The sequence below is a fragment of the Nanorana parkeri genome, unplaced genomic scaffold (genome assembly GCF_000935625.1).
Source record: "Nanorana parkeri isolate BGI_ZX_2015 unplaced genomic scaffold, ASM93562v1 scaffold17, whole genome shotgun sequence".
Classification (NCBI taxonomy): Eukaryota; Metazoa; Chordata; class Amphibia; order Anura; family Dicroglossidae; genus Nanorana; species Nanorana parkeri.
The window spans coordinates 2,721,755-2,747,447 of NW_017306285.1; the positions used below are offsets into that span (position 1 = coordinate 2,721,755).

The 25,693-nt window shown below is 48.2% G+C and overlaps 1 protein-coding gene across 1 annotated transcript in view; it reads right to left on the minus strand.

The window, feature by feature from the left end:
* Positions 1-10,805: 10,805 nt before the first annotated feature.
* The window catches only part of CHRNA4 (cholinergic receptor nicotinic alpha 4 subunit), a 40,271-nt gene continuing 25,383 nt past the window's right edge, over positions 10,806-25,693 (minus strand). Inside the window, exons 3-6 of the mRNA XM_018560101.1 lie at positions 24,755-24,799; positions 23,307-23,416; positions 14,645-16,025; positions 10,806-11,040 (exon numbers count right to left, since the gene is read on the minus strand). Coding sequence (XP_018415603.1) covers positions 10,915-11,040; positions 14,645-16,025; positions 23,307-23,416; positions 24,755-24,799 — 1,662 coding nt within the window. The 3' untranslated portion in view covers positions 10,806-10,914. The remainder of the gene's footprint in view (positions 11,041-14,644; positions 16,026-23,306; positions 23,417-24,754; positions 24,800-25,693) is intronic.

Here is a 25,693-nt window from a genome sequence, read left to right on the forward strand (position 1 = left end):
AATGTCCTCCTGCAGGTTTGAGCTCTGCTGCAATTTGCATGCAGGCACCTGGCGCCCAGTACAGAGGGCAGCGAGAAGTCCGCTGTATTATATCTTATGGAGCGATATTTAATATTTGTCATGCGTCGCATCTATTACTGTTTTCTGCAGAATTTCACAGGTCTCGCGCCCGCAAAGCGCGCTACGTACAAAGAAGCATCAAAACCAATATTTGTTAGAATTTTTTCTTTGCTCACCTTCTTTGGCGTCAGATTGGTAAGCTCTTCCGTGGAACTTCCTAAACCCAGACTGGCTGCCATGCTGGTCTTTGAATCTACACCGATAAGCTTCTTTATAAAGGAAGGCAAAGAGCAGCACTGTGCATTAACCCCATGGGTCACCTTCTGAGCGGTTGGCACAATGAAGATAATGACTGAACAGTTACAATAGGTTACATGCCGGTACTTGCTGTCTTTTCCTTGTTCTATGACCCCCTGGTCTAAGCTATATTTGGCCCATGTCTACTAATAAGTGTTTATTCCTCTCTCAGTTCTTTATGAATATGCCTGTTATAAATGAGAGGATTGAAATGTATAAGCCATTGTCTTCTGTTATATTGTTATACAGCACTAATAAAGAACTGTATTTTTACAACCTGTTGACCTCTTCTATTTCCAGTGCTTAGTGTTCGACTTCCATGTAGCAGAGGTCTTACCTAATTGGCTGATTTACCGATCTGTTGCTTTCGGCACTCGGTATCGGTAAGGAGTGCAACCCGGATAGTATTCACAGTATAGAAAGAACTGACGCGTTTCCGCGGCTCATACAAATACCCCCTTCATCAGGGCTTACTAAGGGAGATATTTTGATATTGAATACCGTTTTGTCCAGTGTGTGGGAATGCAGAGAGCTCCTCAGCAGCTGACTTGGCAGCAGTGATGCATTGCAAGACTCTGACAGGTAGAGATATGATGTGATTTGTAGTGTCAGCAGAGCTGGAGTCTCAGGGTTGCCTACCCCTGTCTTAAAATGTCAGGAGAAAGGGACCTTTCAGCAGGACAAGAGGCGGAAGCCGGCCAAGCTGTCAGTAGGGGAGAGTAGGCGCTCCAGTGCTGATGCTACCACCTTAGGCTGCCTCATTATCTATCTATCTATCTATCTCTCTCTCTCTCTCTCTCTCTCTCTCTCTCTCTCTCTTTCTGTCTCTCTCTCTCTCTCTCTCTCTCTCTCTCCTCTCTCTTTCTGTCTCTCTCTGTCTGTCTGTCTGTCTGTATGTCATTGCAGCCACTCAAATCAATCAATACTGTAACTAACTAGATGCAAGGCGATCTAAATGGCTGCCATCTTTGCTTTGTTGGGTTTGGTATGGTACAGACACACACTGGGGGTCTCCAGCTGCCATTGAGTAATGTTGGGCTTTTGATGTGTTAGGTCTGGGACACCTCCCAGGCATACTCACTCTCTCAATGTATTCATTGCTACATATGTCCCCCGTTGGGAGCTCAGATCAGTTCTCAGTTAGGGACCACACTTTGAAGAAGTACCTTGATGTGATGTGGCAGTGTGGTTTCATATATATTTGCAAATGCATGTACTAACTGGAGAGTGTGCTGGGATATATATGAAGATGGTGTGGTAGGCACACCCCAAGGCTGCCATCATGGTGGCGTTGTTGGGAATGGGATTCACTAAACTATTTCACAGCAATTGACCTCCCGGCGTTCAGTCCGCTGCTTACATATTTGTTTGTGTGCAGCTTTTCAGACTCCAGTATTGGCCGCATTGTGATGTTAATTCTTGTACTGCAGACTGGTGATAAGCTGTCCTGGCCCCAAGTCTACATCTCTCATGTTCATCAACCGAGGGCCCCCTCCCATGCAGCAAATATTTTCATTCTGCATTTTGCGTTCTGAGCCGTCGCTTATACACTTGAGATTCCGTCCTTCAAAAAGCCACGGAACGCGGCGCTTTCAGCCCGGCACCAGTGATCATGCCTATCTCGGAGTCTCGTGGGGTCATGCTTTAACTCCACTGTTGGTAATCTGTTCAAATGCAGAGCAAGTACATAAACGGAGCTGCTGTTGCATGTCTCTGTTTTATGTAGCTCCATGTTATGTAAGTAGCAAATCTTGGCTAGCTTTTGCTGCAGAGAAAAGGTTTGTTGTTTTGTTGGCCAATGAGCACATATATAATTAAAGAGGAACTTCAGGCAAAAAGCTAATAACTCAATTCGAGTACAAACTGTATATGAAAGATGTTTAGGGTTTTGTTATGTTCTCCAGCCATATGATATAACCCCCCTTCACCTGGCCACTTAATGGTTCAGCTGTCAGGGTTGACTCTTTGCTCTTTGGACAGAACTGGTGATGCTGATTTGTTTTTTAATGAGCAGGATGGTGGTGGACAGGTGAGACGGGAAGCAGCAAAACTGAATCGGGATATTAGCATGTCACATAGATGGTTATGCAATGGGGCAGACTGGCTAAAAGAAATACAGATCCTGAAGGATGTGCAAAGTCTTTGTCTTTCTTTAGAAAGCAACTACAGTCTGAGTAGGAAAGCCAGCACAGAAGGATCCTTGCTTTCTGTGTGGAAGCAGTGGTCTCTCTACAGAGGTCAATCACTCCCCCTGCTGAGTCAGTTAAAGCTCTTCACTCAGTAGGGAGCTATACTATAACCATCTCTTCTCCCATATATGTGGTGCTTGCTATAATCTGAACATCCTTTCCCATATATATTGGACCTGCTATAGTCTGACCATCACTTCTCCTATATATGATAGACCTGCTATAGTCTGACCACCACTTCTCCTATTTATGATGGAGATACTATACTCTAAACATCTCTTCTCCCATATATGATGGACCTGCTATAGTCTGACCACCACTTCTCCTATTTATGATGGAGATACTATACTCTAAACATCTCTTCTCCCATATATGATGGACCTGCTATAGTCTGACCACCACTTCTCCTATTTATGATGGAGATACTATACTCTAAACATCTCTTCTCCCATATATGATGGACCTGCTATAGTCTGACCACCACTTCTCCTATTTATGATGGAGATACTATACTCTAAACATCTCTTCTCCCATATATGATGGACCTGCTATAGTCTGACCACCACTTCTCCTATTTATGATGGAGATACTATACTCTAAACATCTCTTCTCCCATATATGATGGACCTGCTATAGTCTGACCACCACTTCTCCTATTTATGATGGAGATACTATACTCTAAACATCTCTTCTCCCATATATGATGGACCTGCTATAGTCTGACCACCACTTCTCCTATTTATGATGGAGATACTATACTCTAAACATCTCTTCTCCCATATATGATGGACCTGCTATAGTCTGACCACCACTTCTCCTATTTATGATGGAGATACTATACTCTAAACATCTCTTCTCCCATATATGATGGACCTGCTATAGTCTGACCACCACTTCTCCTATTTATGATGGAGATACTATACTCTAAACATCTCTTCTCCCATATATGATGGACCTGCTATAGTCTGACCACCACTTCTCCTATTTATGATGGAGATACTATACTCTAAACATCTCTTCTCCCATATATGATGGACCTGCTATAGTCTGACCACCACTTCTCCTATTTATGATGGAGATACTATACTCTAAACATCTCTTCTCCCATATATGATGGACCTGCTATAGTCTGACCACCACTTCTCCTATTTATGATGGAGATACTATACTCTAAACATCTCTTCTCCCATATATGATGGACCTGCTATAGTCTGACCACCACTTCTCCTATTTATGATGGAGATACTATACTCTAAACATCTCTTCTCCCATATATGATGGACCTGCTATAGTCTGACCACCACTTCTCCTATTTATGATGGAGATACTATACTCTAAACATCTCTTCTCCCATATATGATGGACCTGCTATAGTCTGACCACCACTTCTCCTATTTATGATGGAGATACTATACTCTAAACATCTCTTCTCCCATATATGATGGACCTGCTATAGTCTGACCACCACTTCTCCTATTTATGATGGAGATACTATACTCTAAACATCTCTTCTCCCATATATGATGGACCTGCTATAGTCTGACCACCACTTCTCCTATTTATGATGGAGATACTATACTCTAAACATCTCTTCTCCCATATATGATGGACCTGCTATAGTCTGACCATCTCTTCTCCCATATATGTTGTCAAAAACGATTCCTTCTAATTTCAGGATAATAAATAAAGCTTTCTGAACGCTATATTGGTTATACAATATAAAACAATGTGAATATATCATAGCTGAACCATTTAGTCATATTTAATAAATGTTTTATTTCCTTCCAAACCAATATATTTTTATTGTGATTGTTCTTCTATATACAAATTTGACATGTTGATGATCAATTGAATTGACATTAGTATGTTCAGATGTATGAGGCAGCTGACGACCTCCGTTCACCTCTGGCGTCTCATCTTCTTGCTTTGTGGTTGGAGAGTATGGCAGCGTATTGCTTCAGCAGTTGTTTAAAACATTTAAACAACTCAGAGGAAATAAAATGAGGCTTTGATTTCAAGAGTGGCCAACCCCTGTACATTCTCTTTGCTTGCGAATTATCCCGGGTGTGTAAGAGAAGGCGAGGAGGCAGAGGTCTAAGAATGAGAACTCAAGAGCGGGAGCTGTAGGCTTCCATTCTTGGTTTGATTCTTGGACAAGATTTGGCAGTTTATGTGCTTCTGCATATTTTTTGATGGCCATCATTAGTTTTTGATTCTTGAATGTTTTTTTTAGATTTGTTATAGTACAATGTTCACTCGTGATTGAATAAAGAGATGGCTATGTGTTGTATTCTCTGCTCCCTTGGTTTACTCTCCATCTTTTGGTTGGGGAATGCCTTGTATTTTTTAAATAGCACGTGGCCTTTTCTAGTTCTAAGGACAAGATACCTCAGCAGTTGTTCAATCTAAATGGTATGCTAGAGATACAAATTCAAAGATGTTGGTTGGCTGTGTTTCTTAATTGGTGCATTGTTTGTATTTGTGAAATAGGAGAATGAGCACAGCAGTGTTTGAGGTTTTCATTAATGTGTATTACTTCCTACTTCTGTAATAGAAGAACGTCAATGTTTGAGCTGAGGTGGTGGCTCAGAGGATGAGTGTGGTCTACAGGTAAGGTGCTGCCTGTAGAAGAGGTTCAGGTACACATGAACCTGGTTTAGTAGTTTACTTATTATTTATTTTTGTATTGTAAATATGGTTCCCAATCCTGAAATAGAAGAACGAGCACTTCAATGGTTGAGCTGAGGCGGTGGTTCAGAGGATAGGAGCTCTGACTGGTCTGCTGGAGACCTGAGTTCAAATCCACACAAGACCTGAAGACCTCCAGGGTGAATCTGTGAGAGTGCTGCAGGCTGCAGGGCTCTGAGTGTGCAACTCCATGAAAGTGCTGTAGACCCTCCTGAGTGCGATACCACAAGAGTGCTGTAGAGGGAAAGCCTCATGAGTCCTGGGTGCTGTGCAGTACCTGAGCCCCCTGCTGGTGGAATGGGGTAGTGGGAAATATTTCAAACCCACTACTCTGTCCCACCACCAGGGGGTTCAGATACTGCACAGCACCTGGGAGGTGACTTGGATATATATATATATATATATATCTGGGGTGAGCCAAAAAAAACCCTAAGTCCCTAGATTTTGAATGGGCTGCCCTGGTAAGACAGCCCCTTGTATTTATATATGTTGCAGTGATGTCACAGACTATGGACCGAAGAGGGGGTAGTCCACACTCTATTGTGATGCCACACATGTTACAGGCCTGTGGGGACCTGGGACTGGAGTAGACTGGTGGGTTGTCCATGGCCTCCAAGCTTTCAATCAGTGATTTGAGCTCGAGTCTACTGTGCTTCCATGTACTTGCCCTTGGTCTATAGTGCTTCTGTGGTATTGCACTCGGGGGTCTACAGCACTTTCATGGATTTGCACTTCAGGTTTGCAGTGCTCTCATTGGTGGGCCCTTGGGGGGTCTACAGCACTTGTGTGGATTTGAACTTGGGTCTATGGCACCCTGGGTCAACACTCTCATCCACTGAGCTACTCGCTTCTGCTCAGCAACTCACGTGTTCATTCTCCTATTTCAGGAACTTAATCTACTTTTCATATTCAAAAGGATATACCAAGATCTGAACCTGCAACTCTGAAATTGCTGCTGGCTCATGGACTGGCTGCTAAATGCCTGAGCCAGAGCTCTGCCGTGGCTCAGGTGTTCAGCAGCCAGCCCTTTGAACATCCAGGCTTAGGAGTCTAGACTTAGTCACTAAAGACTTAGTTAATAAATGATTAATGTGATTAATCATAATTTCACATAAATGTCAAACTCACGAAGACTACCACTAGGTGATCCAGTATTCCACCAACAATATCCCAGGTGTGAAAAAAGTGGGACTTAGAATATTTTTGTCTTCTAATTCATCACTATTAATGCTTTTCTCATTGTGCCTCATATTTTGACCTGAAACGCTGCCTCAGCTCCCACGTAGCTACAAGGCTTTTCCTCATAGGGATTTGAACTCAGGTCACCAGTAAGAGTCATCCTGATTATCATCTACACTGCAGCCTCCTTCATGGAGAGCTCTCAACAGGTCTGCTCTTTCTGTTCTTGAATAATAACTTTACAGAGCAAGGAGCCTTTTATGTAGATTGTGATGTGTTTCATAGCTTTAGGTCTTTCAGTTGGAGGCACATTTCATATTGACCTCATCAAGGACATCTCACCCTTTCTTTTCAGGCCACTTTATAGATGATCTTTTTTCATTACTCCAAGTCATGAGCTTGGATTATTGTATGTTCTTTTTTTAATTTGTGAATGCTTCGTGTTGATATTAGGAGAGAGCCATCCAAAGGACTTCTTGAGGAAGACGAGATCCCTGGCCAACGCCGGAGTCCTCACCACGAATCCCCGAAATGTGTTCCTTCTCTGTACGCCACGTCACCTCTCAAAGAAAAACTGTACTGTCTACTTCTGTAACTAGATAACAAGCAGGTGGTCAATGAAGTCAAAACTATGGAACCACAATTGGGAAAGGCAGATGGCCATGCAGCCATACTCCTATTTGGCCCCCCTGAAGCCTAAAGCTGGCCATACCCGGGTCCAATTTTGGTGCTTGCTTCCTCTGCCAAAACACGAGCAGTGTTTGGCCCAGTTGGCACCCTTCCAATTAACAAAAGTCGTTTTTCCAATTGACTCTTGTCAAAGAATGAGATGGGATGATGCGTGGACCTATATGGGTTGGATTTGATGGACGTATGTTTTTATTCAACCCCAAATACTATGTAACTGTGTAAAGGAGCCAGTCTGAGAGTTCTTAACCAAACACTGGCTACAGCCAGTCAGCTGCAGTGGTTGTTCAGGTATTCGGATAGCGGCACATCCGCCACTTTCAGAATACAATAGCCAAGTGGGGCATTTGCCGAGCCATACTTTTATCATGGGTGGGGAAATCAAGACCAAGCTATAGGTGTATATCCAACCTAACTAACCCATCCTCCACAACTCCATACTTAAGGTTACCATAGAAACAACAGTAGAACCAATTTCAGAACTTTTGTTTGATGTTTAATAGTTAATGGGGTCAAATCAATGATCAGTTTTGACCATGGGGACAATAAAACTCAATTATTTTCTCGAACGAAAGTAATTTTGGAATGAACTCCATTCATTCCAAAATTGAATATGAAAACCAGTCAAAATTTTGAGTCATGTTCCTCAAGTCTCCGATGACATCATCAAATGTTCTGATGAGATTTTTGGTATGAACGTTCGTGTAAAACTCTATCAGTGTATGGCCAGGTTAGGTTTTCAAAGCCATGGCCCGCGTACAACGTGAGCATCCTGCTGCTGCCAGCATTTTTCTGCAGTTTGCACATGCGTAGTAGAAGCCTGTAGACCTTTATGGGACCTTGTCCCGCTGCTGTAGACGTCTATGGGTTTCTACTGCACATGCGTGAAGCACGGATAGGAGATTCCGGACGGGCAGGATTTTAAAGTTGCCGGCCCTTTGGTTTCCAGAACTCGGTCAGTATGGAGCTGTGGATGGAGGGGTGGTAAATTAGAGCTGGAGGAGGGGAGATTTACTTTGAAGGTATACTCTTGGACCTGCTTACCAGCTTGCAGAGGGTAGATCACAGGTATGACCTGCAATGGTTCAAATTGAAATAATAAAACCAGTTTTTCTCTATAAATAAGAAGGTCGCGTGCGGCATTACCCCAGCCGCACACGTGGCTCACACTTCGGAGTGTTGCTAGGCCACGTGTTGTCTGGCTGTGAGATTATTCTAACGAGGAACTCGTCTGCATCGCTTAATATTCAGAGGGCGGCAGCGAGCGAGATAACAGAAATTCGACGCGCCACCCTTACTCTGCCCTTCACACATTAAACGGCCCCGTTCTGCATTTCTCTTCTCCTCCACCCCTCTCCTGTCCCCGAGGGTTTTGGCCTGCTGGTGGCGCTTTACCGTTGCTCGCACGCACGTGGCCAGGGAATTGTCAGGAGCGAATCCTGACTTTGAACCTGTCCTACAGTCAAAAGTGAGTCGCTGCGACACTGCCGGAGTATCAGAGGCGACCCTGCTGACTGGTAGAGATCACAGGCGGGCGTCTGCGCCACTCGCTCGCGGATGGAATTTCTAAGTGGGGGGAATAAGAAGGCGGCCATTGTCGGCTGAGAATGTTGGCGTGTGCCTTTTTCTGATGCACAGCGAGCATGCAAAGGACCCAGTGGACCCAGAAAGTACCGAAGCCACAGGATCAGCTTGACAGCCAAACGGGTAGAAGAAATTAGTAAAATAATGGCAGCCTCTTTATTCCTCTCATGCAACAAATGCACATGGACATGCGTCAAAGTGACCCCCTCGCTATACTATACATTTTGGCCTCTCCGTCTTGGCTGCCAAAGGACCTTGTCCTGGCACTACTGCTATGCTTCTTGGTTAATCGGATAGCGTGCCCACCCCGTTGGGCATTATGGTTACTTCTGCCAACTTCTACGTCAATGCGGTTTCCTGTACTGATGTAGGGATCGGCGGGAGGAACCACGGCGGCCAGTAGTGGGCGCTTTATCTAACACACCAGGGACTGTTTAATAGAAGTAGTGCCAAGAGCTCTTTAAGAGTGCAAAGGGTTCCCTCACCACCCACCGGACAGGTAAGTAGCCTATTCTCTTCCAGGGGCCACTCATCAATCTTCATTAGAACAGTCACTTTAACCTCCATAGACACACATGGAAGAACATGCTCAGAACCAGAATTGCAATGGCAGCTCCCATATGTTTCTCTTGCTAGGGCTACTTTAAAGTGCACGAAGGTCCTGTCTAGTAACCCCACACAGTGCCATTCCTTACCTTTTGGCCCCAAGCAAGACATTAGTCTGCTTATAGGTCAGCCCTCTTTTATTAGAAGTATCCTTAGTTTGGGTCAGGGTGGGGAAGGGTTAGAACTAGGGATGCATGGATACCAGTATGAGTGCCGATATTTTCTTTATCAGTACTCGCCATAATCGATACCGGCATCCCGAGGTAGCATGGACCCAGCTTCCCTGCCAATCAGGAAGCCAGGCGGCAGGTCTCAGCTTCCTGATTGCCTGGGAAGCCGGTGTTCTCTTGACAGAACACCAGCTCCACGCTCCCTTGCGACACTGCAAGGCAGCCTGGCTTCCTCACCAATCATGACCTGCCGTCCGGCTTCCTGATTGATCAGGAAGCCAGGCTGCTTCACAGTGTCACTAGGCAGCATGAAGCCAGCTTCCTACCTGATCAGGAAGCAGGGCAGTGGGTCATGACCCGCCTCCCGGCTTCATGATTGGCTGCGAAGCCGGCTCCATGCTCCCTCGCAGCACTGCTGGTCATAGGGAATCTCCCTCTGACCGTCAGTTCCGGTACCCATGGGAAGTATCAGAGCATTTGGGTGAGCACGAGTACTCGGCCAAATACTCAGTATCGGCAGCGATACCGATAACAGTATCGGTATTGGTGCATCCCTAGTTAGAACCTTTGTCACCTGTGCCCCCTTTGGGGGGCGGATTACCTCCACTTCCTATCCCGTAGACACAACAGGAACTGAAAGGAAATCTCTACGAAGTAAAGGGAACTCCTGTTCAGGTAAAAACTTGGAATTTTGGGTATCCCATCGCTATCTCGGCACACTCCGGGAATGAATCTCGGCAGACAGCAATAAAAACTTGACTTGACCCGACCCTCCAAAACTATTTGTTTTAAATACACTTTAAATGGAACCTGTGAGGGGCTGCTGGCTTCGCCCCGAGAGGAGCAAGCCTTCAATTAAAGAGGTCTCCCTTCCCATGGTGCAAAGTCACTCAAAGCCCAGAAACGGGCACTTTTAAAAACAAGTTGGCCCATGACCACACCCATACTTCAGTCATAACCGCGTCCTTTAACTCTTCAGCCGCCAGGAAACCCATGACTACAAGTAGGAAAAAACAAACAAACAAAAAGCAACACCAATGGGCTTTCGGGCCTCAGATTTATTCACACACCCGCCAGGGACCCCCCCCCCAGACCTCAGTCTGAACACTCCTTGGATGCGTCGGCTGTACATGACAAATAATTAAAGAAGGATTCCCAGCTGTTGGGGGGGAGGGGAAGGCAAGAGCTGGCTCTGAAATGCCTCTTTCTCAGGCCCGGGGCCGCCCCCTGGGGCCCGCTGGGCTCATTCATGCGTTTCCAATGCAAGCTTAAATATTTATACACAGCAGATGCGCGCTTTCCTCCATCCGTGAACCCGTTCTCGTGGTGTGGTTTTGTTTTTTGTAGTCCTCTCTCTGCATTCTCCATGCATTCATGCGCCCGACTTCCCATCCCCGCTGGGCTGTTTCCCCCACCCCTCGTCCTCCTGGTGCGGTGGGCCCCGTACTCTATGGTTAGATCATGCCGGCCAACCAGGGTGGAAGGAAGAGTCCGACGGTTCCCAGGAGGCAGACGATGATGAACATCCAGAGGAAGATCCGGTCGATGACCATGGCCACATACTTCCAGTCTTGTTTTACCTGTCGGAGGAGGGGGGAGAGGAGGGGTAACATGAATCTCTTGACATCAGCGGAGGTCTGTCCATCCTATCCAACATTTTATATTACAATATACTTATCACTGTACGGCAGAGCTCAGACTGGGGGAGAGAGGAGCAGCACAAGTAGGCAATCAGTTGTACTGCAGTGCAAGGAGCGTGCTGAGAGGAGAGAGTAGAGAGATGAGTTCATCAGTCTGCTGCTACTCCTTCCACTGTCCAGTCACAGGCTGGGGGGGGGGGGGGACAAGACCTATACATTTTACTGAACTTCAGCAGAGAGCAATCAGGTCTCCTCTCTTGCCAGACAGGGCTGTGCTGTGTAACAGAGCTGTATACATTTCAAGACTGAATGGTCAAAAATACAAATCCTTTGGCAGGTAAAACAGCTCCCTTACCCATCTGTGTATTTAGTGTTTGCCTGAACTCAAACTACGTGACCTGTAATGATGACTATCCTAGGCCCGGAACATTCACCCCTCCCCTTGTCCATTCACAGAGCGCCTTGTATTCTTGCTCACAGGATGGCAGGCGTTCTGTGACTGGAGAGGGGGAGAGGCGGGGGGGAAGGGGGGGGTGGACAACAAACAATCCCTTTGCTGCAAACCTTTCAAGGTTATACATTCAATTTGGACCCAAGTGGACCTGTAGCTGCAAGGAGTTTCCAGCACTTCCGATGGAAAAGTTGGTTATTTTTGCTGGCAAGGCTTTCAAAAAGTTGGAGTGATGCCCTAAAACAAAGTGCCAGTCTCTAGAAAGCCCACCTACCCACTTATACTTACCTTTGGCCATGCTCCACCGCCTATCCCTTGCTCCATCGGAGCCCCCGCAAAGTCGCAAAGTACTTCTGGATTTGGGGTGGGGACACCTTCCCAGGATGCCATGCTGGGGTCAAATGCCAGGCCAAAGAGGAAGGAGAAGATGTCATGGACACCCTCCCGTCTCCAACAGAGGACCAGATTGGATTAAGATGAGCGGGTCTTTAAGGGACCCATTTGTGTGATAGGAGGAAAGGGGGGGGTAAGAGGGAGCTGTTTTCCCCCAGCTGCTGTATATCAGCGGTGCGGAGGAACAAGGAAGAAAAAGAACAGTGGACAATCAAAGCGGTTTGGAAGCTGCCGAAGAAGGAAGATAACAGCCACTTGAGATGGAAATAGACTAAATGATTGCAGGCCGGGCGCTCGCTCTATCACGCCGCGAGGGCTCTGCCGACAATGGGCCTCAGTTTAAAGTTATCAGGCGGCGCAGCTTGCTCCTGCCGCATAATGACCACATGTGACTCGTCAGAGCCGGCCGGCGGTGGCAAGGTCAGTGGATTCCAGCGCAGAGACACAATGAAGAGGTCCTGTATACACGCTTAGAGCCGGATTCCAGGAAAATACTAATTCAACCTTCACTTGAGCTGAACATTGAAAACAATGAATGACTTGTATCCTTAGCGGCCTCTGGCACTGCTCTACGCTGGCATCCTAACATGTTTCACGCATTGCAGAGTAGAGAAGCCTCCTCCCTGCCAGCATGCCTGAGCAGGACCATTGCTCTGTGTGTGGAAGCAGTGGTCTCTTTGCAGATGTCTGACACGCCCCCTAATGAGTCATATCCAGAGCTCTCAAATCAGTAGGGAGCATGAGCTTTGCTGATTGGAGAACTATAGGTCTGACTCAGGATGGGGCCTATCAGACCTCTGCAGAGGGACCAATGCTTCCCCACCAAAAGCAGGCCCCAACTCTGCAGCAGCTTGTAGGGCACCAAATTTTCTACCAACCAATCAACCAATCAGGTGTCAAAGGTCCTGACTGGAGTGTGCGCAAAAGGCCGGCCAACATGTTCCTTGATGTTCCTCTTGTGTCTCCGGTGACCCAAATCTCTCCAGTGACCGCAAAGCTCCTGTGCCTCCAGTAACTCTGTGACCCCTGTTCACACCTAGGTTGTCCAGTGGCCCCAGAAGCATCCAGCATCACCCATGATCCCCAAAGAACCCAGGCAATTCCAGTGACATCCAAGCATCCTGTGTCACCCAGTGACCCCCAAAGCACCGAGCAACTTCCAGTAACCTTACACAATCCTGTGTCACCCAGTGACCCCAGAGCAACCCGTGTCCCTCAGTGACCCCAGGTCATCCTGTGTCCCTCAGTGACCCCAGAGCAACCTGTGTCCCTCAGTGACCCCAGGTCATCCTGTGTCCCTCAGTGACCCCAGAGCAAACTGTGTCCTTCAGTGACCCCAGAGCATACTGTCCCCCTCATTGACCTCCCAGCATTCTGTGTCACCCAGTGACCCCAGAGTATACTGTGTCACCCAGTGACCCCCGAGTATCCTGTGTCACCCAGTGTCCCCAGTGGGCCCTGTGCACAACAGCTCTACACGATGTTTGTACCTTACTGTTCCTTTTCAGAGAACAAGTCTATGAGTAGGTCAAATCACCACAAACCATGTGCTCCGTGTGGCAGACCTCCTATCTTAATAGATAGCCAAAACTTATGGGCAAGCGTTAGAATCCCTAACTATTTTCTTTTATTAAAGCCTATGTCCGGGTTAGGTAGATTCAGCTTCTCCAGTTGTCCTGGTGACCATTGTCATCAACAAAGCCCAAAATTCACTAGAACAAAAGGTGAGGGAAATCTTCCAAAGGGGACACCTGTCTAAGATGGGATTCATTCTCATTTCCTGTTGCATCACCAGGTCACAGGAAGTGAAATCTCCCCACCTGGACACAGCAGAAAATAAACTGACTTTCCCAATCTAGCCATGGTTTCCTAATCTAGCCATGGTTTCCTAATCTAGCCATGGTTTCCTAATCTAGCCATGGTTTCCTAATCTAGCCATGGTTTCCCAATCTAGCCATGGTTTCCCAATCTAGCCATGGTTTCCCAATCGAGCCTTGGTTTCCCAATCTAGCCATGGTTTCCCAATCTAGCCATGGTTTCCCAATCTAGCCATGGTTTCCCAATCTAGCCATGGTTTTCTAATCTAGCCATGGTTTCCCAATCTTGCCATGGTTTCCTAATCTAGCCATGGTATTCTAATCTAGCAATGGTTTCCCAATCTAGCCATGGTTTCCCAATCTAGCCATGGTTTCCCAATCTAGCCATGGTTTCCTAATCTCACCATGGTTTCCCAATCTCGCCATGGTTTCCTAATCTAGCCATGGTTTTCTAATCTAGCAATGGTTTCCCAATCTAGCCATGGTTTCCCAATCTAGCCATGGTTTCCCAATCTAGTCATGGTTTCCCAATCTAGCCATGGTTTCCCAATCTAGCCATGGTTTCCCAATCTAGCCATGGTTTCCTAATCTCACCATGGTTTCCTAATCTCGCCATGGTTTCCTAATCTAGCCATGGTTTCCCAATCTAGCCATGGTTTGCTAATCTCGCCAAGGTTTCCTAATCTAGCCAAGGTTTCCCAATCTAGCCATGGTTTCCTAATCTAGCCATGGTTTCCCACTCTATCAATATCCAAGAAAAAAAGCTTTGCCTATACATACAAATCAAGGGCATCCCGGTTAGGGTTTAGGTTTACTTGAAGGTCTCTCAGCAACTGGAAGTCTAAAGGAAGCTCATTAATAAACTTGTACGGTATGTACTTACAGAGAAGTCGGCATCTTCTGCTCTCATGTGGTCTGCGATATAGTGGACTCCTTCGATGGCCAACTTGAGGGATGGAGACATCAGCAGCACATGCTGCTCTTTGGTACTGACTGTTTTGGTAACTTGACTGGCGCCACTTGGCTTCTCCTGGGTTTTGGGTTTGCATTTGCACTGAGAATTCGAAGTCTGCTGTGCTTCATGCACGTGGCAGCTCTGAGACTGTGGCGAGGCGCTGGACTGACCATTGGCTTGGGAGGAATCCTCATGAAGGTAGCAGTACTGTATGCTCCTGGACCGACAACGGATTGTAGCCTCACTGGTTTCCTTGGGCGTGTACATCTGCTGCACGCTTACAGAGCGAACCTTGGGCATCAGGTTGGTCTGGGGCTCTCCAAGAAGACCAGTTTGGTTTGGAGGACAAGGGCAGCTGGTCAAAGTTGATTCCTCGCACAGCATGGAATATTGCCCAGAGGGGGACTTGCAGACCACTTGCGAGTTGGCCGTCTGCTCCAGCTGCTGGCAACAGGAAGACGTTGGCGATACCCTCTGGCTGGTGGGGCTGGCCGAAGATGAGCTTGGGAGGGCCGGCTCGATCTCTGTCTCAGACCACAGTCTTGGTGGAGAACTAAGTGGCCGGCTATGCAGCAAGGACTCGATCAGCTTCTTGCAGTTGTCCTTCGCAGGCCTCTTCATGAACAACACCCTGGGCACCACGTCCAAAAATATTCTGCGCACCCAAGCCGGCATGGTGTGCGTGCGGGGGGAACGGTGGTGGACATTCAACACGAAGACCGTGATGATGATGGAGAGGGTGACAAAGATCATGGTGAAGAGCAGGTATTCTCCAATCAACGGGATGACCAGAGACGTGGATGGAATGATCTCGGTAATGAGGAGAAGGAAGACGGTGAGAGAGAGCAGGACGGATATACACAACGTGATCTTCTCCCCACATTCTGAAGGCAAGTAGAAGACCAACACGGTCAGGCAGGAGATGAGAAGACAAGGAATGATCAGGTTAATGGTATAGAAGAGAGGAAGTCTACGAATGATGAAGGAATACGTGATGTCCGAGTAGATCTCCGTGCAGCACTCGTACTTTTTGATGTTGTAGTTGCCGACGGCGTTGACGATGACCCACTCTCCGCTCTCCCAGTAGTCGAGCTGGTCGACGTGGCTGTGCATGCTGATCAGGTCGATCTTGGCTCTGTCATAAGTCCACGAGCCAAACTTCATGGTGCAGTTCTGCTGGTCGAAGGGGAAGAAGGTGACATCAATGCTGCAGGAGCTCTTGTAAATGGCCGGGGGGGTCCACTTTATCCGTCCGTCATAGAACAGGTGGGCTTTGGTCAAGTGGGTCACTGCAAAGTCCCCATCGGCACTGCCAAGAAAATAAATACATTTTAATAATAAAGATTTGCCATCTTATTCCACAGAACAACGACTCTGCAAAATCTTCAATCAGAACCCTCAAAATACAATTTGACATATGGACCCAAATGGGCACCGACCCAAGAAGACGGGTAATGGATTCCATTGTGACATTTAAACTCATTTCTTTTCTTTTCCTTTTTTCTTTATAATTTTGGAGCTCAATAACAATTTAATTTCTTTGTCCGTGTTTCATCGGCTTTTCTCCCTGAAAATGTCACATCATACAGTGAGGACACAAGCTTTGCCAAGTCACTCAAAGTATCATTTATATTAGTCTTAAAATGTACCGATGATGTCGCGGCGGAAAAAACAGGCCATGAAAAGAAATATACACCACCAAAAAATACTGTGCCGCCAAAGAAAGATACACCGCAGAAGAAAAATACACCGCCATAGAAAAGTGCGCCACAAAGGGAAAATATACAGCAAAAAAAATAAAAATAAATACACAGCAAAAAAAAAACAAAGCTGCAAAAGACGGATACACTGCAAAGGAAAAATATACTGCAAAAAAATAAATAAATACAGCGCAAAAAAAAACCAAACCTGCAAAAGATGTATAACTATACCACAAAAGGGCTTCAGGGCTTGCTCACACCAAGCGCGTTCCAGGAGCAGAGCGGTTACGAGCGGATCAAGACTGCGTCCAATGTATTCCATGGTATTTTTAGCTCCAGTTCACACCGCAGCGTTCAGTTCCAGAGCATGTAAAAAAACTGCAGCAAGCCCTATTTTACCTGCTCTAGGACGCATGCAAAGGCATAGAAAACGCATGCAAATGCCCATTTTAAAATATTTAAAAAATGTCCTGGAACGCGGCAAAACCCAGAAACTCTTGCAGATCTGCATTTGGTGTGAACAAGCCCTTAGAGGTAGTCACGGCCCCTTTTTTTTTATTGATAAAGGTTTTACTGCATTTCAAAAAGGGAGTATTAAGCCCCGCCTCTTTTACCATAAAAGTATATTTTTAGACAATGTTACAAAAAATAAATAAATGAAGACTTGACCCAGAGACGTACATTGTACGATTAAATTGGCAAGAGTAAAGTTTTGGTAAAAAAATAAATCAGAGCTCCCTCATAGGGGGGGGATGTGGTGGCCGGCGCGGCACTGCGGTCAGGTGCATCATGGGAAAGCCGCATCAAAATCTCATTACAGCGACTTGAAGACGGCGAGCTTGTCATTTCCCGGCTCTTATTCCGAGCCGTGCGGGAGAATTTCCACGCTTAGACGCTAAGCCTCACAAATCCTCCGCCTGTGTTGACTTATGAAATCCGTCTCTGTCTGGAAGATTTAAAAAGGCACGCTAAGATGCTTACCGCCGCTTCCTATTCACACACGCCGCGCTCCGCCGGAGACGCCGTACAGTCCGGGAATAGGCGGCTCGGATTGGAGCCTGGGCTCGTTTATTGCACCGGGGTGATGCCGTGTGGAAGTGGGGACTGCGGGGAAGGCTGAGAACCTCTGTCAGGGGAGATTTCCCTTCATTTCCTGTCCAGGCAACAGGAAGTGAGAAGAAAGGTCTCCAGATTGAGGGGAAATCCCCTCCTAGATGTCATTCGATTGGAATATATCCCCTGGTTCCCTCCTATAGGATGACAACGCTCCGTCACTGTCTAACATTCGTGTTCCTGCGTTGTCAACATGTCACATGGGCTTCTGATGGAGACTATTCGGATTCATTCTTGGGGGTCCACACAGCACTATGCTACGAAGAATGGAAGGACGGGGGACCGCAGGAACATCACTGCTCTGATCATGCATTTCTGATTCCCAGGTTTTATTCAGATAATCCCTGGTGATCCTGCCATAAAGGTCCCCATTTGGGCACTTCCTGTTATAGTGTGACAGTGCTCTATCCCTGACTAACAACCGTGCTTGTGCGTTGTCACCCTGTCAGATAGGAAGAATGGAAGAACCAGGGACCACAGGAACACCACTACAAGAGCCTTCTGATCATGCCCTTCTGATTTCCAGATTTTATTAAAATAATCCCTGGTGATCCTGCCAGGAAGTTCCTTGTTCCAGCAGTTGCTCCTGACAACGCTCTGTACATGTCTAACAACTGTGGTCCTGTGTTGTCACCCTGTCACACGGAAAGAATGAAAGGACCATGGACTTCAGGAACATTCCTACAGGGGCCCTCTGATCATGAATTTCTGATTCCCAGGTTTCATTAAGATAATCCCTGGTGATCCTGCCATGAAGGTCCTTGTTCAGGGTGACAACATTCTGCCACTGGCTAGCTCCTGTGTTGTCTAGGGCTGCCACCTTTTCTTCAAGCGAAACCCAAACACTCTAGGGATTCGCTGACATTTTTTTGGGGGGGGCGAATGAGTCATAGCTTATTCATATGTAAATAGCGCCGCCCATTCATATGTAAATATCACAGTGGAGACTATTTTCAGTGGGGGGCCAGTAGCCCCTATATTAATTCTGGTTGCCCCTGTCTGCCTGACATCATGTGTCCGGATTTCTGCTGCCATGAAACCCGAACACACTGTGGTCAGGGCCGGTGCTGCCACTAGGCAAACTAGGCACCCCCCTCTATTTCAAATTGCATAAGCCAATAGCAGGCTGGCTATTGCACCCGCCCACTGAGCAGGGGAGCGGAACTAAGAGACACCTTTCTCTCTCCGGTCCGCTCCTCTGTTGCTGGTGTTTCAATAGCCAGCCTGCTATTGGCTATTACAAAGTAAAATAGCCAATAGCAGTCTGGCTACTGTCCAGGCTGCTTACATCCATGGAAGCTAGCCGGCAGGAGAATGGGGCAGCACGCATGTGCGGAGGGGGCGGTTGTGTACAGGTTGCTGGTGCTAGGGTGCAAAATGTCTAGCACCGCCTCTGACTGTGGTCACCATCCTGAGAGAGACATGCAGCCATTGCTGCAGTGCATGTAGACAGGAAGTGGCTGCAAAGAGGCTACAGGGGATCAGCATCAATGAGATGTAACAAAGTTTATGCTACACAGCGCTCGAGCAGACCAAATGTCACTCATCAGGGTTTACATCTACTTCAAATGTCGCCCACCCCCCCATAGAAATGGAAGGTCCCGCACACAGCAGGCAGTGATCTCTATAGACAAGCGTCACCCATTCTTCCATTATAATACATTCCCTTATTCTGAAAGATGATCTGCCGTGCGTCTTTCCACTGCAGGTTACTCAGCGACACTTCCAGTCCTATATTATATCACGGCCAGCATCTGTCCTGACATGGAAGGCACACATGCCGTCCTCGGCGCCCCCGGATCGGGCCGGGATTACGGCGCCATTGATTGTCATCTGTCGGGCTTACAGAAATAAAAGGATGGCCATTGATTGCGAATTCTCGGGAGAGATCGGAGATCACACACAGAGAGAAATCCTCCTAATCCGCGGAAAGACAGAGCGGCTTTAATAAGAGTTCGCCCTCAGAACGCCGCGCCGCAAGAACAAGAGCCGCTCCACAGCCACGGAGGACACAACCGTCTAATTATATCAGGAAAGATTTGTCTGCATTCTTCCCCCCAAAAACTGGAGGAGGGCCTCCGGCAAAGAGACAAAGAGCGCATCCAAGATCGCCATTCGTGTGTCGGCGATGCTCTAGAAATGATGTAATGATGGTCTTTATTATAGGAGGGGGCGGAGACAAGACCGACCACCCTGCACAAGGAGAGAGAGCAGCAGTGACCGTTCCTTATTACAAGAAGGGGCGGGGACAAGACCAGTCACCCTGCACAAGGAGAGAGAGCAGCAGTGAGCGGTCTTTATTACAAGAAGGGGCGGAGACAAGACCAGTCACCCTGCACAAGGAGAGGGCAGCAGTGACCAGTCTTTATTACAGGAGGGGGCGGAGACAAGACCAGTCACCCTGCACAAGGAGAGGGCAGCAGTGACCAGTCTTTATTACAGGGGGGCGGGGCGTATCGTATCAGATTCTGGCCCCGGCTGTCTTCTATTCCTCCCACACTTATCTCTCTCTCTCCATCCGGCACGATTGATTGGCGCCCCATAAAACATGAATAATCTGTTGCTATTTGCGGCTCCGGGTTGTTTTCACCCGCTACAAACATTCACCTCTCCGTTCCCTGTGTCAGGCACTTTGCATTCCAACGCCCTCCACTGTGCCGACAGCCGGAGCTTTGAGGGGAACCTGATCAGTGGCGAGGAGGCCGCCACGGCCACCCTCCCCCCTCCTCTGCATTTGGGGGTGATGATATCACAAAGTGACCCCACCCCCCCAGATCATCCTAATCCACTGGTAGGAACCTCATGGGACAGTGTGCACCCCATGACTTCTAATAATCCTCCTGGGGGGCGAGCTGCGTGACCCCTAACACAGAGGTCAACAACCTCGGCACTCCAGCTGTTGTGGAACTACAAGTCCCATGAGGCATTGCAAGACTGACAGCCACAGGCCGAAGCATGCTGGGATTTGTAGTTTGGAGGTTGCCTGCTGTAAACGCTTGCTCTATGACAGGTTCTCCCTCCAGTGTTGTGACACGGTAAACGCATTATTCTCGCTCAGCCGCCAGCGTTCCACCAGGATCCGGGTCACTTCGCGCGTCGCTCCTCCGCACATTTTCTGGTGCTGCTCTGTGAATGAACAGCAGCCGGTGGTGGCGGGGACGGGGACGCGTGACCTGTTTCCATTCACTAGACTTCAAAACGTCTTGGGAAAACCGCGGAGGGGAAGTGCGCCGCGCTCGGCAGAACCGACGAACACTCTCTGTGTGTTTCATTATTAACACATTGCGCCCTTTGCTTGGCGTCCTGATTGTTCCTTTCCATGTGATGAGGACGGTGTGTGAAGATGCTGGACGGGTACAAAGCCTGGTGACTGTAGAGATCCTACAGGAGATGGTCAGAGACTGCAGACACGGTACAGGAGATGGTCAGAGACTGCGGACATGGTACAGGAGATGCTCAGAGACTGCAGACATAGTACAGGAGATGGTCAGAGACTGCAGACATGGTAAAGGAGACATGGTACAGGAGATGCTCAGAGACTGCAGACAGTACAGGAGATGGTCAGAGACTGCAGACATGGTACAGGAGATGGTCAGAGACTGCAGACATGCTACAGGAGATGGTCAGAGACTGCAGACATGCTACAGGAGATGGTCAGAGACTGCAGACATGCTACAGGAGATGGTCAGAGACTGCAGACATGCTGCAGGAGATGGTCAGAGACTGCACTGAGAGAAAGACCCCTTTAATTTATCCAAAAGAAAAAGAAAAGTTTTGGTGCCGGTTCTACGTGTTCCCCTCCCCCGGAATGACTGATGGTGGCGTCCATAACTGCGTCACAATTCCAGGCGATAAGAGGATCCGGAGAGAAGGAATAACAAAACAGACTCCAGACGGCGTCCTGCACGGCGCTCGCTCTGCGTTCTCTCCGGAGAGTCTCTCTTCATAATCACGAGCGTCATTCATGATCAGCGCCAATTCCCTCGCCGACACTTATCGTTCCCGAGCCTCCCCGGAGCACCGAGCGTGCACAATATCTGCTGCCGTAGCTAAATTCTTCCCCCGTCAGCCCTCCGCCGCATTCACCACACTCAGCTATACATGACTCCGGCAGAAAAGTGCGAGCGCCATGTGACCGGCCTCTGGAACATCTGCGAGCGGGGGAGGGGATCCGGTGTGTGAACTTCTGCAGGTTCAGCGTCACCGTCTCCTGTACCGTGTCTCTGACCATCTCCTGTACTGTGTCTGCAGTCTCTGACCATCTCCTGCAGTCTCTGACCATCTCCTGTACCATATCTGCAGTCTCTGACCATCTCCTGTACCATATCTGCAGTCTCTGACCATCTCCTGTACCATGTCTGCAGTCTCTGACCATCTCCTGTACCATGTCTGCAGTCTCTGACTATCTCCTGTACCATGTCTGCAGTGTCTCTGACCATCTCCTGTCCCATATCTGCAGTCTCTGACCATCTCCTGTACCATATCTGCAGTCTCTGACCATCTCCTGTAGCATTTCCGCAGTCTCTGACCATCTCCTGTACCATGTCTGCAGTCTCTGACCATCTCCTGTAGTATGTCTGCGGTCTATAACTATCTCCTGTAGTATGTCTGCAGTCTCTGACCATCTCCTGTACCATGTCTGCAGTCTCTGACCATCTCCTGTACCATGTCTGCAGCCATGCGCTATGACATTGTTGTTGTTGTTGGGTTAAGATTCACTTTAAAGTGGACCTGTCATTATACAGAAAAATTGTCACCGATCTAGAATAAAGCCTCCAGGTAATCTGACTTTTTCTCTGACCTTCACTTGCTGCATGCTTGCCATGAGCCTTGGAAGAAGTACCGAAGCCAGGCAGAGCAGCGGCAGCCCGGCAATGGCCGTCACCATGTGACTCTCATGACGGGCACACTTCAACATAAACATGGAATGAATATGCGTCATGTGACATCATTGAGCCAATGGGGAAGTAGAGAAGAGTTCACACCGCTAGAGAAGATCATTCCCAGGAACCTGATCATGTTTTCCTGGTGTTCCCCTTTAAATCCTCGCTAATCCGCCATCGGCCGGCGTTGTGTGATGAGCGCGCTGGTTGGATCTGATATCAGAGCGGTTCTTTCCATCCCCCGGCCTCGTCAGCCAGTAAATGACATTCAGATAACGCGTTTCCTAAACTAAATATCAGCCGCGTGATTGAAATGGCGCTAAATGTCTTCAAAGGACGAGCAACGGCGGCAGAAAAGATACACGCCGGGAGAATCAGCATTCACGTCCTCTGACAGGCGGCCGATCATCCCGATCTGACCACAAGAAACATGACACGCGTTACTGAGAGCCGCGCCATTTACATCGGCATTCACCTTCCTGCTACTGCCGTCATCATTCCATTGGCTGTTATATCTGACCTCCGTCCTCCCCTTCAGTCTTCTATCTGACCTCCGTCCCCCCTTCAGTCTTCTATCTGACCTCCGTCCCCCCTTCAGTCTTCTATCTGACCTCCGTCCCCCCTTCAGTCTTCTATCTGGCCTCCGTCCTTCCCTTCAGTCTTCTATCTGACCTCCGTCCTTCCCTTCAGTCTTCTATCTGACCTCCGTCCTTTCCTTCAGTCTTCTATCTGACCTCCGTCCTCCCCTTCAGTCTTCTATCTGACCTCCGTCCTTTCCTTCAGTCTTCTATCTGACCTCCGTCCCCCCTTCAGTCATCAGACACGCGGGAGGCCGGGTCCGGTGTTCCCCTCTGACCAGTACACGGCCCCCTTAGATATGAGTTGCGCTCTCACTTGTTGTAAAGGACAATGTCCGGCCTCCAGATCAGCTCTGACGGGATCCGTATGGATGTGACGTTGTCGTATTCCAGGGGGTCCCAGCGCAGCTTGTAATCGTGCCATTCCTACAAGACAGGACGGTGACAGAAGATGACACCATTATAAGAAGACTTCCGGCTACCAACACTCTACAACAGGGGTAGCCAAACCTCCGGCCCTCCAGCTGTGGTGGAACTACAAACCCCATGAGGCATTGCAAGATTCTCACAGACATGACTCCCAGGAGAGAGAGGCATCATGGGATTTGTAGTTTCACCACAGCTGGAGGGCCGGAGCTTGGCCACCCATGCTCTACAACATGCCTCCAGCTCAGCGAGCACTGCCAGGAACACAAGGCTGACTCCTTCATGGAGGTCCATAGCACTACGCTACGAAGAATGGAAGGACCAGGGACCCCGGGAACATCACTATAAGGCCCTCTGATCATGCATTACATTAAAATAATCCCCGGTGATCCTGCCATAAATGGCCCTTGTTCAGGCACTTCCTGTTATGGGGTGACAACGCTCTGTGCCTGTCGCACAGTTGTGCTTTTTTATTGTCACCCTGTCACAGGGACTTCCAATGCCCATTACAACACACATTACACAGGTATGGTCCACTGTCAGCATTGAAAAGCCCGCCCTGAGAAATTACATGGAGCCATTGCTGGGTTCACTGCAGTCCTTCACTTTAGTCCTTATCAAGTATGTCCTTATAACTACTCCTTATAAACTATCTTCAGTGCAACATTTGCAACATCATTTCCCACTGCACCATCGATAGTTTATCAGGCCCTATATGTTTATCAAAAGGAGAAGCCGTTTGACTTCAGACTGTCTCTCTGAACAGAGAAAGCCGTGTCTCCGGAGCCGTCGTTTGTATGAAGGGTCACCCAGGGCTTGTTAACATGGCAAATACAAAAAGCTTTCATGTGCATTCAGCTTGTATGTGACCGGTGTTTGAAGGCGAGCCGCTTCTGACTTGCCTCGGGCTGCTTTGAGTTGCTCCGGCATTCCTATTGACTTGTATGCCGAGAACAGCCTGCAGTCCAGATGCAGGCAAGTACGCGGGTATACAAGTCCTAAGAGCCATATCATACTGGCATATGACCCCGTGCATCTCATCGCTGGTGGAAAGTTACCAGTAACACCGGCCAGCCATCATTGCTCCCTTACTGGCTGAAGCGCGGCACGATCTCACTCACCAGTAAGGACAGTGATGAAGCAATACCTCACTGGTGGGAGCTGGTAAGTGTTCTCCTCCTGTACCTGGTTAGGAGGTCATCATAGAAAAGCTTCACTTCCAGGACGTTCTATGGAATTCTTTTCCAAAGCATAATCACGGCCTAGTATACTCGGGGCACTTCCCCTTTAAGTCATTCTCGGCAGTTGCACATAATTTATAGTGATCATGTGACTTACCTGCTTCACCCAGACGTTCGTGGTCATCATCTGATTTTTCTCATCCTGTATAAAGAAAAGAGAAAGGACAGTAAGGAATCGGTTTGCTCTTGGTTTGTTTCTTGTACTAGTTCCAATGGCGAGCTCGGCTCAGGTTCTGACTCTCAATAAGCACCACCGAACTGCTGGGCAGGGCCGGTGCTAGGATTCTTGCCTATACAGGCAAGGTGCATTTTTGCGCCTTCAGTGCGGGAGAGCAGCGGCGAGTCAGCGCTGATCCAGTGGGAGGAGCTCCAGGTGGGAATTTTTCCGCCCTCACCATGCAGCGCCCTCAGGCGGTCGCCTGACTTGCCTTGCGGTAGCGCCGGGCCTGCTGCTGGGTAACAATGCATGTGATGGAGCAGACTGGTTTCATTGGCAGGTGCCATGCTTAGGGCAAAGTTTGCCGCGCTGCAACCCTAACGTAGCATGCAACACCCAGTCCATGCCTACCATTCATCGGAAGATCTTCCATTGCCAGGATCAGGTATACAATGCATCAGCTTCCGATGTGTACAGAGCAAATCAGATCAAAGAAGACCTGGACTCTGCTCAATAAAAGCCAGACAGGGGGCAGAGGACTAGTCACCAGTATTGTCTGGGGTCTCCGTGCAGGTGATGTTCCCCATTACTGACCTATCATGCCTAGTTCTGCAATGTGTCTGTAGGTGGAGGCCGCCATCTTGGTAGAGGCAGGGCTTTGCTTCCTCATCTCGGGGCCTCCAGCAAGGAGAACAGTGAGCAGCACTTCCCCATCCCACAGCATGACAGTGACACCCGACCCTCCCCAAGAGCACAGACTCGATCTGGTGACACTACAAGAGTATTGAGTTTACTGCATCAAATCATATCACGGAAAGTTGGAAACTATGAATTGCTTTACAGGCCAGTGGATTTTTTAATGTGGGCAGCCAGTCTTGC